The sequence below is a fragment of the Hemitrygon akajei genome, chromosome 20, assembly GCF_048418815.1.
Source record: "Hemitrygon akajei chromosome 20, sHemAka1.3, whole genome shotgun sequence".
NCBI lineage: Eukaryota > Metazoa > Chordata > Chondrichthyes > Myliobatiformes > Dasyatidae > Hemitrygon > Hemitrygon akajei.
The window spans coordinates 10,748,241-10,763,934 of NC_133143.1; the positions used below are offsets into that span (position 1 = coordinate 10,748,241).

General features: G+C 40.5%; 1 protein-coding gene across 1 annotated transcript in view; it reads left to right on the top strand.

Moving 5' to 3' along the window:
• lyrm4 (LYR motif containing 4) overlaps positions 1–14,577 on the top strand; it is a 198,091-nt gene extending 183,514 nt beyond the window's left edge. Inside the window, exon 3 of the mRNA XM_073073033.1 lies at positions 14,171–14,577. Coding sequence (XP_072929134.1) covers positions 14,171–14,224 — 54 coding nt within the window. The 3' untranslated portion in view covers positions 14,225–14,577. The remainder of the gene's footprint in view (positions 1–14,170) is intronic.
• The last annotated feature ends 1,117 nt before the right edge of the window (positions 14,578–15,694 follow it).

Consider the following 15,694-nt stretch of genomic DNA (forward strand, 5'->3'; position numbering starts at 1 on the left):
TTCATGTTGTAGAAGCCATTCTCTTTTCATCTTCAGCTTTTTTACAGATGGTGTAATGTCTGCTTCCAGAATTTGCTGGCATTTAATTGAATTCATTCTTCCCTCTACCAGTGAAATGTTCCCCGTGCCACTGGCTGCAACACAAGCCCAAAGCATAATCGATCCACTCCCCCCCCCCCCCCCCCCCCGTGCTTAACAGTTGGAGAGGTGTTCTTTTCATGAAATTCTGCGCCATTTTTTCTGCAAACATACCTTTGCTCATTGTGGCCAGGAAGTTATATTTTAAATTCATCACTCCACAGGACTTGCATCAGGCTTGTTTAGATATTCTTTTGCAAACTTCTGATGTTGAATTTTGTGGTGAGGACACAGAAAAGGTTTTCTTCTGATGCCTCTTCCATGAAGGTCATATTTGTGCAGGTGTCACTGTGCAATAGAACAGTGCACCACCACTCCAGAGTCTACTAAATCTTCCTGAAGGTGTTTTGCAGTCAAACAGGGGTTTTGATTTGCCTTTCTAGCAATCCTACGATCAGTTCTCCCCCCGGACAGTTTTCTTGGTCTTCCAGACCTCAACTTGACCTCCACTGTTAACTGCCATTCCTTAATTACATTGTGAACTGAGGAAACAGCTAGCTGAAAATGCTTTGCTATCTTCTTATAGCCTTCTCCTGCTTTGTGGGCATCATTTATTTTAATTTTCAGAGTGCTAGGCAGCTGCTTAGAGGAGCCCATGGTTGCTGATTGTTAGGACAAGGTTTGAGGAGTCAGGGTATTTATAAAGCTTTGAAATTTGCATACCTGGCCTTTCCTAACGATGACTGTGAACAAGCCATAGCCCTAACAAGCTAATTAAGGTCTGAGACCTTGGTGAAAGTTATCTGAGAGCTCAAATCTCTTGGGGTACCCAAACTTTTGCCTGGTACCCCTTTCCTTTTTTTCACTCTAAAATTGTACAAAACAAAAATAATACACTAATCTTGCTTAAAATGTTGAAAAGAATGTTTCATCTTTAACTTTATGACTTTTGGAGATCAGTTCATCTTCTACTCACTTAACTAATCATAGTAACAGAAATTTTGACCAGGAGTGCCCAAACTTCTGCATGCCACTGTATATCACGAACAGTTGCGGGCCCAGCACCGGCCCCTGCAGCACACCTCTCACCACTGATTGCCAACCAGAGTAACACCCATGTATTCCAACTCTCTGTTTTCTATGAGTTAACCAATCCTCTATCCATGGTAATACATCTGTCACAACTCTATGCATCTTTATCTTATGGATAAGTCTTTTATGTGGCACCTTATCAAACACCTTCTGGAAATCCAAGTAACTAATGTCGATCTGTTCCCCTCTATCACTGCGCTCGTTATATCCTCAAAGAACTCCAGTAAGTTTGTGTCAAACAGGACCTGCCTTTGCTGAATCCATGCTGTGTCTGCCTGATGGATCCATTTCTTTCCAGATGCCTCACTATTTCTTCTTTAAAGGTAGCTTCAAGCATTTTCCCAACTACAGATGTTAAACTAATAGGCCTATAGTTATCTGTCTTTTGCCTGCATCCTTTTTTGAATAGTGGTGTGACATTCACCATCTTCCAATCCGCTGGGACCTACCCAGACTCCAGAGAATTTTGGTAAATCATCACCAAAGCCTCTATTATAATTTCTGCCATTTCTTTCAATACCCTGGGATGTATTCCATCAGGACCAATACTAAAGACAAAAGACACATACGTTTGAATGCTCTTCATAGACTTCAGTTCAGCATTCAACACAATCGTTCCTCAGCACCTGATTGGAAAACTGAAACTGCTGGGCCTTAACACCACCTTCTGCAACTGAATCCTAGACTTCCTGACTGGGAGACCTGAGTCAGTCCAGATCAGGAGCAGCATCTCCAACACCATCACACTAAGCACGGGGTCCCCCAGGGCTGTGTGCTCAATCCACTGCTGTTCACTCTGCTGACCCATGACTGTGCAGCAATACACAGCTGGAATCACATCAAGTTCGCCGATGACTCGACCGTGGTGGGTCTCATCAGCAAGAATGACGAGTCAGCTTACAGAGAGGAGATACAGCAGCTAACAGATTGGTGCAGAGCCAACAACCTGTCTCTGAATGTGAACAAAACAAAAGAGATGGTTGTTGACTTCAGGAGGGCACAGAGCGACCACTCTCTGCTAAACATTGATGACTCCTCCGTTGAGATCGTTAAGAGCATCAAATTTCTTGGTTTTCACCTGGTGGAGAATCTCACCTGGTCCCTCAACACCAGCTGCATAGCGAAGAAAGCCCAGTAGTGTCTCTACTTTATGCAAAGGCTGAGAAAAGTCCATCTCCCACCCCCCATCCTCACCACATTCTACAGGGGTTGTATTAAGAGCATCCTGAGCAGCTGCATCACTGCCTGGTTTGGGAATTGCACCATCTCAGATCGCAAGACCCTGCAGTGGATAATGAGGTCAGCTGAGAAGATTATTGGGGTCTCTCTTCCTGCTATTACAGACATTTACACCATACGCTGCACCCACGAGGCTAACAGCTTTGTGAAGGGCTCTCACGACCAGACTGTGCAACAGTTTCTTCCCCCAAGTCATCAGACTTCTCAATACTGACATCTACATCATTTATTATTATTTTGTAATTTGTCCTCTACTGTGCCTATTGTTTTGTTTATTAAGTGTTGTACTGCCCTGCACTGTTCTGTGCACTGTATGTAGTCCTGTGCAGGTCTGTAGTCTAGTGCAGTTTTTATGTTTTTACATAGTCTAGTGTAGCCTTGTGCTGTCTCACATAGTCTAGTGTAATTTTGTGTTGTTTCATGTAGCACCAGGGTCCTGGAGGAACGTTGTTTTGTTTTTACTGTGTACTGTACCAGCAGTCTATGGTCGAAATGACAATAAACTTCATTTGACTTGACTTGACCAGGGGACTTACCTATCTTCAGACCTACAAGTTTGCTCATCACTACCTGTTTAGTGATAGTTATTGTATTGAGGTCCTCACCTCTAATCATGTCCAAAACATCTCTCTTTGGCACGTTATGTGTGTTCTCCACCATGAAGACCGACACAAATTAGTCATTCAAAGCCTTGGCTATTTCCTTATTACCTAATATCAATTCCCCCCTCTCATCCTCCAAGAGACCTACATTGATTTTCGCCACCATTTCCACTTTATATAATTATAAAAACTTTTACTATCCATTTTTTTATTTTATGCTAGTTTATTTTCATGATCCATCTTCCCTTTCTTTATTGCTGTCTTAGTGGTTCCTTGTTGCTTTTTAAAGTTTTCCCAATCCTCCAGTTTCTAGACTTTGTATGCACAAGCTTTTAGTTGAATGCTTTCTTTTATTTCCTTAGTTATCCAAAGCTGGCCCTTCCCCACACTTACCGTCCTTGCCTTTAACTGGAATATACTTTTGTTGAGCACCATGAATAAAAGTCTTCCTCAATTGTCCCACCATATAGCCTGTCGTCCCAGTCTACACTAGTCAAATGCTCCCCTCATCCCATTGTAGTCTCCATTGTTTAGACATAATACACAGGTTTTAGATTGACCTATTGCACCCTCCATTTGTATAAGAAATTCAATCATACTATGATCACTCTTTCCAAGAGGATCCCTAACTACAAGATCACTAATTTTATCTGTCTCATTGTATAGGATGAGATCGAAGATAGCACATTCCCTACAGTAACATGCTGTTCAAGAAAACCGTCACGGATGCATTCCATGAAATCCTCCTCAAGACTGCCTCAACCAACTTGATTCACCCAATCTGTAGCACCATTGGATCACATTTCTTCTCAATTCTGATGTTTGATCTGAACCCCTTGACCATATCTGTATGCTTTTAAGCATTGAGTTGCTGCCACATGATTAGCTGATTAGAAACTTGCATTAACAAGCAGGTGCACAGTGGCCACTGAGTGTATAGCTCATAAAATTGTAACCTTTGATAGTTGTTTTGTGTTAAGAGTATAATTCTTTGTTGCTTCAGAGTATAATTTATTTCCATCATAACATGGACAGCCACGGTTGCAAAGTAGGTAGCACAACACTTTACAGCACCAGTAATCACCGATCAGGGTTCAATTCCCACCGTTGTCTCCCCATGACCACAAGGGTTTCCTCTGGGTGTCCTATGTTCCAAAGGCATACATTTAGGATAGAGTTAGTCAGGTCTAGGCATGCTATGTTGGCACCAGAAGCATGGCGACACTTATGGGTTGCTCCCAGCACGGTCCTTACACTGAGTTGTTCGTTGATGCAAACAACACATTTCACTGTATTTTTTGATATATAGATGACAAATAAAGCTAATCCCTACTGATCTGATTAGTTCAACATACTTGTATGTATAAAGTATTAAGAACACAAGAGATTCTGCAGATGCTGGAAATCCAGAGCAACACATACAAAATGCTGGAGGAACTCGGCAGGTCAGAGAGCATCCAGAGAAATGAATAAACAGTCAACGTTTCAGGCTGAGACCCTTCATAAGGAATAGAAAGGAAGGGGAAAGATGCCAGAATACCCATTGTAATTCTGATCATAGCAATGTAGTCTATTTCTAAAGTAAACAGCAAGGTGTACATTTTATGTTATGCTGAGCAGAGAGATCTTGGGATCTGCTTGAAAGTGGCTACATAGGTTGATATGGTGGCTGAGAAGGCTTATGGAATGCTTGCTTTTATTAAGCAAGGCATTGAGTTCAAATGTCAAGAGGTTATTTTGCAACTTTATAAAACTGATTAGCCCACATCTGGAGCATTGCATACAGTTCTGGTCACCCCATTATAAGAAGGATGTTGAGGCTTTGGAGAGGGTGCTGAAGAGGTTTACCAGGATGCTGCCTGGTTTAGAGGGTACATGCTATCATGATAGGCTGGATTAACTTGGGTTGTTTTCTCTGGGGCAGTAAAGGCTAAGGAGAGATCTGACAGAGGCTTCTAAGATAATGAGAGGCATAGATACAGTAGACGGGGAATGTCAGTTTCCCAGGATGGAATTGTCTCATACCATTGAAGGTGAGAGGGGTAGGTTCAAGGAGGATGTGAGGGGTATGTTTTTATAGTGGTGGATGCCTGGAATGTGCTGCTTGGTATGGTGGCAGAGGCAATTGCATTAGAGACGTTTGGACAGACACATGAATATGAGGGATATGGACATTGTGTAGGTAAGGATTAGTGTTAGAATGTTTTTGTGGGTTGAATGGCCTGCTGCACTATTCTGTTCTATGTTGCCTAACGGAGATTTCCCAACGTCTGAAAATGGGAAATGATTATCTCTAAATTGACAGTGAATCAGCGAAAGGTTGCAATTTAGTTGGATTGTTCCTACATGTGGCATGATTTCCACCTCAGTGTTCTCTCTCCATAACCCGGAAATTCTTTCCCTTCAGGTATTTATTCAACCTGTTTCACTGCCCATGGCAGTGCATTCCAGAACCTAACCACACCCTGTGTCTGACAAGAGTATTCATTCTCTCTCCTCTCGTTCTGGACTCTCCGATGGAAATAGTCTACCTCCATCTATACACTTTCTGATTTTAATTCTGTCTTGGTGGCATTGTATGGCAGTTTTAAAAGTTCATTTTTATCACAGTGACTGCACTACCCTTTCTGTTACTTCATCAGAAAAAATCTGTTGAATTTGTTAAATATGCCTCGCTTATAGCAACACCATGCTGACATTATTCAGTCAATTTATACCTATCCAAGTGATGGCTAATTTTGTTCTTGATTTTTGTCTCTAGAACTTACTCATGGAGGTTACACTAACTAGTCTGTAGTTGCCCAATTTATCCCCACACCTTTTTTAAAGGTGGGCTTTTTTAGAACTAGCAGATGGGACAGATTTAGATCTATCAGTGGCACCTGGGTACAATGCTAGAAGTGAAAAACTGTCTGTAGATCAACCGTGCCACCTGACTCCTGCACATTCATCATCTCATTTCCACACTTCTGCAGGAAGTTGTCAGCAGTACCTGCATCACCCAAGGGCATTTCTGATCTTTATCAATGACCAGATGGGTGTCATTAAAAGTGATGGCTAAGGCTAATTGCTGAGTGCCTTGCAGAGGGATTTGTAGGAGCACGTAGAGAGAAGTGGAAATAAATATAGACCAGTCTCTGTAGCAGCTGTCCCTTATGCACAAAGAGGTTTAGACAAGGAAACTGCTAGACATTTGGACATTTGAGCAGAACAGTGCTGCAAACTGTAGTGGGGCAGATGGGAAGGAGATTTTCTCTATTTGTTAAGTAAGGAGGAGGTTGTTTTATGGACTGTTGAGTTTTATATAAGATGAAGGCGGATTTTCTGGAAGAGAAATAGTGTAGGATGGTAGAAGAGCAAGTGTGGGCTCAGAACAATAGTAACTGTCTTGGAATGATGGCAAGAAGGCAGGTCTGAGGCAGAGTAATAAAGCTAAATTTACTAACGCAAAAGCTCAATTTGGTGCATCATTCTCTTTATATTAGGTCAGTTGTAAAAAAAAAGATTGATTATAAGTATGTCTCTTTTTCCCCCTATTCTGTGCTTTTAACATGCCACACATCACTTCTGAGTATGAGAGAGATATAGAAATGGCCTGCTTCAAAGCCATCAACCATAAAAACAGATATTGCTTAAACAACCTTATAGATCAAGCAGCATCTGTGTGAAGACAAGCAGAATTAGAATTTCCTGTTGTAAATTTAGATCTGGCTCTAGGTACCTTGCCTTTGGTGATGATGGTTCACAGAACCAATCTGTTTATTATGGGGAATGGGTCACTGTATCCCAATAACTGTGTTTGTTTGATTTGTGCCTGTTGCAAAAGCATGTCCTTGATTTATAGAGAGGGCAGCATTTACTTTAAATTGTAACCTGCTTCATTTTACTGTAAAATGTACAAACCAGTATGTTTGTACATTTTACCAAGCTCACATAGTTCAGTAAGTAAAACCTTGATGTCATATATTGATTCCATATCTCCAGTGAATAATTTAAATTTATAATTTCTCCATATATTATCCTGCAGTATATCTTTTGTTGCAATGTCCTTTTCTTGTATTTAACCTGCCTGATTGTTTTGAAAAAGCTAAACTTTAACTGCATTCTTCTCTAGTCCTAACTTTTCATAGTTGGAAACAGATTAAAACCTTCCAAGTACAATAGACACAAAATATACCTCACTTGTACAGAAAAAAAGCACAATTTATTGTTGCGTGATCTCTGGAGAAAACATCATGAATAATAAATTGAGTAGCTTTTCCGGCTCTGTAAGGAAATGTTCTGAAATGATAAATCCTTAAAGTAAACGTTAATTCTGCGTACATTTTAAAATTGTTCTTGATGAGCTCTCTTCTATAGAAAATGGCCAAGCAATTCCTTTCTCATTTTCATTCAGATTTTTTTCTTATGGTATATGCCTGCAAAAAGAATAAGAATTGCATTCATATACTGTAGCTGCTTTCATGACCTATTAGAATAAGTCAAAATAGCCAAAGGAGCATTTTTTTGGACCTGCAATAAAATACAGCAGCCAATTTATGCAGAGCAAACTCCTGCAAGCAGTGTGACAATGAATATATGATATTTTGTTCAGCGCAGGGGTTCCCAACCTTTTTTATATCTTGGATCCCCAGTTGAGAACCCCTGGTGCAGCAGGATAATTAAAAGATAGTTTTTAATCCACAATTAATTAACTTCCCATTCTGCCAGAGGAGGTGTTAGAGGCAGAAACAATTACAACGTTTAAAATGCCTTTGGCCAGATACTTAGCTAGAAAGGTTTAGCAGCATGTGGGCCCGGTGACAAATGGGATTAGCATAGGTGGGCATCATGACTAGCATGGATAAAGAGGGACAAAAGGGCCCTTTTCTGTCCTATCGCTTTCTATGAGTCCATTATTCTTCAAAGTAATTACATGAAATATGTTACCTTTACCCAAAAGAGGAAGCAGTGCTTCAGTTTACCCTCTCAGCAATGGCATTCTCTTGGTACCACCCCTCTTTCTGCCAGGGCTGCACCTCTTCATTACTGCAGGAGAATAGGGTTGAGAGGGATAATAAGTCAGCCATGATGGAATGGCGGAGAACAGCAGAAAGTTTTTCACAAGAACAGGCCATTCAGCCCAACAAAGCTTGCCAAATTCTATTCACATAGTGTGTTGAAGTAACTAATGAGTATAGATTTGAAAGACTCTATGGTACTACTCTCTGGAACTCGCTGTATAAAGAAATGCTTCCTGATGTTAGTCTGAAATCTCCCTTTAACCAGTCTCCACCTCTGGCCCCGTGTCCTTGATGAATGATTAATTTCGAAGTAGCAGCTGGCATCACCTTACTTATACCCTGAATGATTTTGAACACTTCTGTCATTTCTCCTCTCTTTCTATATCTATTTAGGCTAAAAAGATTTAATTATTTCAATCTTTCTTCTTAACTCATACCCTGCAGACCTGGAATGACTCCAGTCACCTTTCTCTGAACTCTCTCCAGTGCCTTCACATCCCTCACAAAATATAGAGGCGAAAATTGTTCACAGTACTCAAGATGTGGCCTCACAAATGCATTATACAGCTTAGGGAAAATATCTCTCAACTTGAACTCCACTGAGCCCAGCGTTCTATTCACCTTCGTAATTGCTTCTGTGCATTTTCTTGATGTTGATAGTGATGAGGACACCCAAACCCCTCTCATTCAGTGCACTTTCTGACTCAAGAACCCCACTGTATATTTATATCTAATATTCCTACTTTCTATATATAATATTTTATATCTACTTACATTAAATTTCATCACTTATATATCTGCCCACATCTGGAATTTGTTTAGATCTAACTGTGTTAATTCAGCTGCCTGAATGTTATCAGCCCATCCCCCTAATTTTGTGTCATCTGCAAACTTTACTAGTTTATTTATGTGCTTATAGAAACAGTAGCGGCCCCAAAACTGATCCCTGTGGAACTGCACTTTTAACATATTCCAAGTGTTAAAATAATCCTCTCACTATAACTGACTGTTTTCTGTTTCTGAGCCAATTCTGCACCCTTATTCTGAATCCCTACCTCCTGTAATGTGATTATTAACTTCTTGTGGGGTACTTTGGCAAAAGCCTTCTGAAAGTCCAAGTAAATGATAGCAACTGCTCTATTGTTCTCATAAATTTTAGTTGCCTCTTCATAGAACTCCTGCATTTTAGTAAAACGTGATTTGCCCTTTCTGAACCTATGCTGGCTTTCTGCTAACATGCCTGTTCTCATCAGCTGGTTTTCCATTTCATTCTTTATTAATGTTTCCATTACCTTACCTACAATACACATTAAGCCAACCAGGGTCAATGTGGTCACCCTTCTTATATACCTGGACAACAATTAGCCCTTTTCCAGTCCTGAGGGATTTCACCAGTCTTCATTGATTTTTGAGGGGGCTTGTTGGGGGCTTGTATATATAATCACAGACCTCTTTAAGTACCCTTGGATATATGTTGCCTGACCCTGGAAATTTAATAACTTTCAGCCTTTTCAGCAGAAGAAGGACTTCACTTTCTAAGATCTCCAAGTCACTTAAAGTTAGTTAAAGTCTGTCCTGAGCCTTATCGGTTCATCAGGCCGATGCTTATGCCGGTTTCCGTGGCGTGAAGCGACTGAGGGTACAGTACGAGACCTTCCCCCCCCAGATAGGACGCCAGACTATCGCGAGGTTAACCTCCAGCATTTTGCCAGTACCCATATTCAGCTGGGTGGTTAAGTGCCTTGCTGAAGGACACAACATGATGCCTTCAGATCGTTAGTCCAACACCTTAACCACTTGGCCATGTGCCACACAGATCACTTAAAACAACCTTACTTTTCTCTATACCTACTGGCATATTGCTAACATCTTTGCAGGTGAATATTTAAGCAAAATATGAGTTAAGAGTATCTGCTATGTCCTTCTCTGCATAATTTAACACCCCACTATTATTCCTAATACTCGGAACTTCCTCCTTGACTTTTCTTTTACTACTAAGGTATTGAGAAAATCTCTTGGGGTCAACCTCAACCTGCTTTTTTTTCTTTATTCCTTATATAGCTGTCTTTTCAATAATATTTTATGTATATCTTTATTCATCCATGTAGTTGAGCTATTGTTTTTTATTGCTTCTCCTGACCTTAGGTATGAACATTTCTTGCACTGCATGTATTACCTCTTTAAATTTGCCCCATTGTTCCTCGAGCAAGCGGTTCCTTCCAGTTTACCTTCTGACATCTTTGCCGTATCTGCATTAACTGATATACTCTCCCAAAAAATCTTTGTGACTAACAATGATATGGTTACTTGTTCCTAAAGGCTCACCAACTTCCATACACAAAATTCTATCCTGATTGTAATAGAATATCAAATCTGGACAGAGTAGGTGGATCAAATGGCCCAATTCTGCTCCTGTGTCTTATGGTCTTTATCTGCCTGACCAACTAGCTGGTGTGTTCACTGAGATCTTTAACCTCTTGCTTCATAATTATTTTATTCATTAGCCTTGTTGTGGAACATAATTATAGAACTTGAATGCTCAGCAAATGATGAAAGTAAAAAAAGACTAAGCAATCATTGCCAAGAGTTTCAGGATAAGGACTGGGAATTTGCTGCCGTCTTCTGGCTCACTTTATTGGGAGGTTTGATAGATTTACTGTATAGAGAGAGCAAAGGCAAGCATGATATGAAAAGCAAAAGTTTATGTGAGAGACCTGGCTAGTGTGCTTGGGAAGAACCCATTTCCCTGAACAGATGGTGAGTGACAAGTGGCATAAATTTGAAGTAATTTGTAAAAGTTTGGTTGGGGTTAAGGTGAAGGTTGCTGAACAACTGAACTTCACTGCCTAAGGAACTGATGAGGCAGAAACCTCATCAGTTGACAAAGTATGGACTAAGAAATGGAAGTACTATGAGCAGCTGATAATTGGTTCTCAAGTTCGAGTTGAACTTGAAAGTAGTTATTTCCACAGAATAAATGTTCAAGCCTGGGAGCAGGATTTAAATATCTCCTTATCTGAGGAGAGCTGGGATTCAGTTCTCAAATCGGTTAACTCAACCTCCCTTTGTGCTCGCCATTGCCTTTTACAGTTTAAGATTGTTCATAGAGCCCATATGTCTAAATCTAAACTATCTCGATTCTACCCTGGCATTAGTCCGCTCTGTGATAAATGGAAGAGGGGCGTGGCCTCTCTCATCAATATGTACTGGTTTTGTCCTAGCTTGGAGAAATTCTGGAAAGATGTCTTCACTACATTATCGGGTATTCTGAATCAGCACCTAGAACCAAACCCCTTAATTGTTCTGTTCGGTTTTTGGGGCGAGACAGATTTATGTCTGGGTCCGACCAAATGCCGAATACTATCCTTTGCCTCTCTCCTGGCGAGACGCTTGATCCTCCTTAGATGGAGAGATGTTGCCCCGCCCACTCATGCGCAATGGCTTAACGACATTATGGCCTGCTTGGACCTCGAAAAAATTCATTATTCAGTTCTTAATTCGGATCTAAAGTTCCATAAGGTCTGGGGACCTTTTATCGAGTACTTTCATAACCTTCCTCTTGACTAGGGTTTTTTTTTTCTTTTTTTTTCTTCTTTTCGGTCCCTTGCTTTCAGCTCCCTTTTTTTCTGGTAGTAGGCATTATTATCCTCTGTTGCTAAGTGTATTCACAGTCTGGGAGTTTGACTGTCCTGACCTATACTCTTTATACTGTGTTGTGGTCGGTCTGGAGTTGTTGTTGTTTTTTACCTTGTGTTGTGGGGCTTGGGGAGGACACTAAGCTTACTTGTCTTTAATTTAGGTGCTTTTTTGTTAAATTCTCTTCCTTTGTAGCATATTGTTATTGTATGCTTAATTTTGCACTGTATTAATGCTCCTCATTGGGATTTGGGGTTTTTAAATTTGTAAAATGTTTTGAAAAACTAATTTTAAAAATTTTTTTAAAAGTTCAAAAGTTGATCAACCTACTTTTTTGTTAATGATAAAAAATGAACACTAGATTAAAGTGCATAGCTTTATGGTCCATATGGCACTAGTGTAGTAAACTGTAAATTTCTCTGATCCTATATGCAGAATTGAGGGGAGAATGGTTTTGGGGGCTGGGTGTTAGTGACTGAATAGTTTGTTACCATTTGAATTTATTTTCTGACATAGCTAAGAGAACTACAATGTCATTTGCTATTGCATATGTAACACTTACCCAAGAGGCTGGTATATGTCTAGGGGAAAAGGAGATCCAGCCACACACCAACCCCACCTCCCGTACACGCAGGTGCTGTGAGAATCGAGTTTATGCCTCGCGCCTGCCCACAGTATCAAACCCACAACAAATACCGTTATGAAACACACTTTAAAGAGTTTACTAAAATTAAAAGAGTATTAGGCAATACAATATATATACAAGGAAAAAAAACAAAAGGCGCCAACTTATCAAAGTTCAGTCATTTTAGTGCACATCGTTGGAGCTCAAACATCGAACCATCCGACCCCTCGTCGCTTGCCTTCGACCACGTCTTCACACCTAGGACCCCCCGGTGGTCTTCCGAGCAGTGCAGCGCACGTCCACCTTCCTCGACGTCTTCCTCCCGACTCCCCACCAAAAGCCCGCGAAAACCCCTTCTCCACGTGCCCAGCCTCACAAGACAAAATAACATTCCCCATTGGTTAACAAATGAATACAATTACCATATCAGCAAGTATAAAGCAAAACAACTGCGAGAGAAACACTTATCAGACAAAGAAGCATTCCTACTCTTAACAAACCAAAAAAACCCATTTTGAGTAACATACACAGGACATTGTACACATAGAATATAAATTATATTCCTTTGTTTAATCTGGGGAAGGGCATCAACAGAGTATCAGATAAAGTGACATCTGCTTCTTCTGGTGATAGAAATTGGTGTGGGAATAAGTTAAATAATGAAAGAAGGATTTGTTGACTGAGTTATTGTGTCAAGGTGTGACAAGATGTTCCTTTGGACCCTGTGGAAAGCAAATGCAGAAATTGCAGGGACTCTTAACAGAGATATTTGATCATCCTTAGCGACAGGTAAGGTGCCAGAGGATTGGAGGATAGCTAGTGTTGTTCCGCTGTTTTTAAAAAGCTCTAAAAATAAACCAGGAAATTATAGGGCAGTGAGCCTGTCATCAGTAGTGGGAAAGTTATTGGAAGGTATTTTAAGGGAGTGGATTTACAAGTATTTGGATAGGTGGGGACAGATTAGGGATTGTGTGCATGGTAGGTCATTTCTAACCAATCTTACAGAGTTTTTTGAGGAAGTTACCAGGAAAGTTGATGAAAGCAAGGCAATGGATGTTTTCCACATGGACAATAACAGTTCAGTTGCTTGGTAGTCAACTAGATCAGACATTGGCTTTGTGGGAGAAGCCAGAGAGTGGTAGCAGATAGTTGCCTCTCTGAATGGAGGCCTTTGGAGTGTAGCAGGGATCAGTGCTGGTTCCATTGGTGTTTGTTATCTATATTGATCTGGATGATAATATAGTTAACTGCATCAGCAAATTTGCAGATGACACCAAGATTGTGGCTATAGTAGACAGCAAGGAAGAGTATCAGAGTTTGCAGAGGGATCTGGACCAGCTGGAAAAATGGGCTCAAAAATGGCAGATGGAATCTGCCAGTCTGATGTTGGTTTTCCAGGTCTGGTGATGGATGCCATGTGTTCCTCAAATTGTGCTGGAATGTTGAATGTAACGTTTAGCTCTCTGTAGCAGATTCTTTGTATTATTTTGTTACCTGCCTGTCTCTTCTAGGTGCCCTGATAAACTGGAGAAGAGTGTACTTAAAACAAATGTCAAAAATAAATGCCATCCAGGCACACTATCACTTTGAAGTGGTTTCTCTCTACCAAGGCAGCAAAAACATGAGTGTTTTTATTCTAGGAAGAGACATTTCCTGATGTGCTCAATTAAAAGGCCCAGGAGAACAATAGAATTCTGTCACAGTTTGAGAATCTGAAAGTCCTCATTTTTTTCTCTCCCCATTCCAGGTTTAATGTCACGAAGGGTTGAAAGGTCATATAGGTGAGCTGCACAGGTCAGAAAATGTATAATGCAGGTTAGAAAAACAAAACCTGCTGATAAATGAAAGCTGTTTGTGTGAAATGCCTCACAATGTGCTCTGTCTTTTATTTGTAGGTACTCATCGGCCACTTGTACACCACACAAAAGCTCGTCATTGAAAACCAGTGAAAGTGATCATCTGGAGCTTTCAATCTGCTTTGTGCCAGTGGTGATATTCTAACCTTCAGGAACTCAATCTTCCCTCTCTACAATGTTTGGCAACACTGGAAAAGATTATGGAAGCAAGACTTACACAACAGTGCAATCAATACATTTAACTCTCCTAAGTTGCAATATTGCTAAATTTTTTCAATTCTGTAGTAAAGGTAAAGGTCAGCTATGTAATTAAAAATGCATTATTTGTAATCCCAATGTAATGTTTAATTTTCAATGTTGCACATACTAATGAGCAGAGAGAATCTATGGTTAAATATTAGTTTTCTGTTCGACCAATAAAAGAACAATAAAAATTCCCTAATGAAGTATGTACTCAAGGCTACTATTTTGTCCTGGAATAATCTCTACAAATATTGACAGCAACATACTAGTGGCCTGTTTATATATGCATTTTACATTGGAGAAACATACATACAATAAACAAACAATCTACTGAGATATGAACTTAAACAAAAGTAGGTTTAGAGCATAATATTCTGGATTCTGCGGCAGACAAATATGCTCTGTCTACTCTAGTTCTGTTGTAGTTTGCTGATGCCCGAATCAGAGGCTGATCCAGCTGACAGTCAGTACCCTGAGCTTACTGACATGTTGACAGTACACTAATTCCTTCTGCCTGCACATGGTCCCTTTTTGTTCATTCTCTGCACATTTATGTGCTTACCTTAAGAGCCTCTTAAACACCTCTGTTGTGCCTACTTCCACAACCCCTGACAGTCCATTCCAAGCATTCACTGCTCTGTGTAAAAAAAACTTGCACAGCACATCTCCTTTGAACTTTGGCCCTTTCAGCTCGTTTTGCAACTCTCTAGTATTAGAAAAGTTGACTGTCTATCTGTGCCTCTTATTTTAAATACCTCTGTCAGGACTCCCTTCAGCCTACACAAATCCAGAAAAATAACAGTAGTGTAACGCTCAGCTATATTGGCTCGTACGTATCTAGGGGAGATCCTGTCCCTGCCCAACCTTGTCTCACGGTTGTGTCGGTTGCTGTGCAATGCCACCTGATACGGCCTCAAACATCAATCATCAGCCAGCACGCAATGTACATTTTACAAATTACACTTTATAAGTCTTACTAGAACTAGGTAATTAATAGTGATACAATATATATGAAAGAAAAGAAAAGGCACCAAAACTTATCAGAGTTCAGTCAATTCGTGCACAACCATTGGAGCTCAACTATCGAAGTCTTCGGTCCACTATTCGATCTTCTCCGACCTCCTCGACCCGCCACCTGGGACCAACCTCGGTGGTCGACCAGAGCGCATCCAGCACGTCCTCCTTCTTCGCGATCTCCTCTCCAACTCCCCAAAAGTCCGCATAACACTAGCTTACAAACCAAGAAAGAATAACACCTATCCCAATTGGTTAACAAATGAATACAATTCTCATTATCAGTAATTATAACCCAAACAAGCT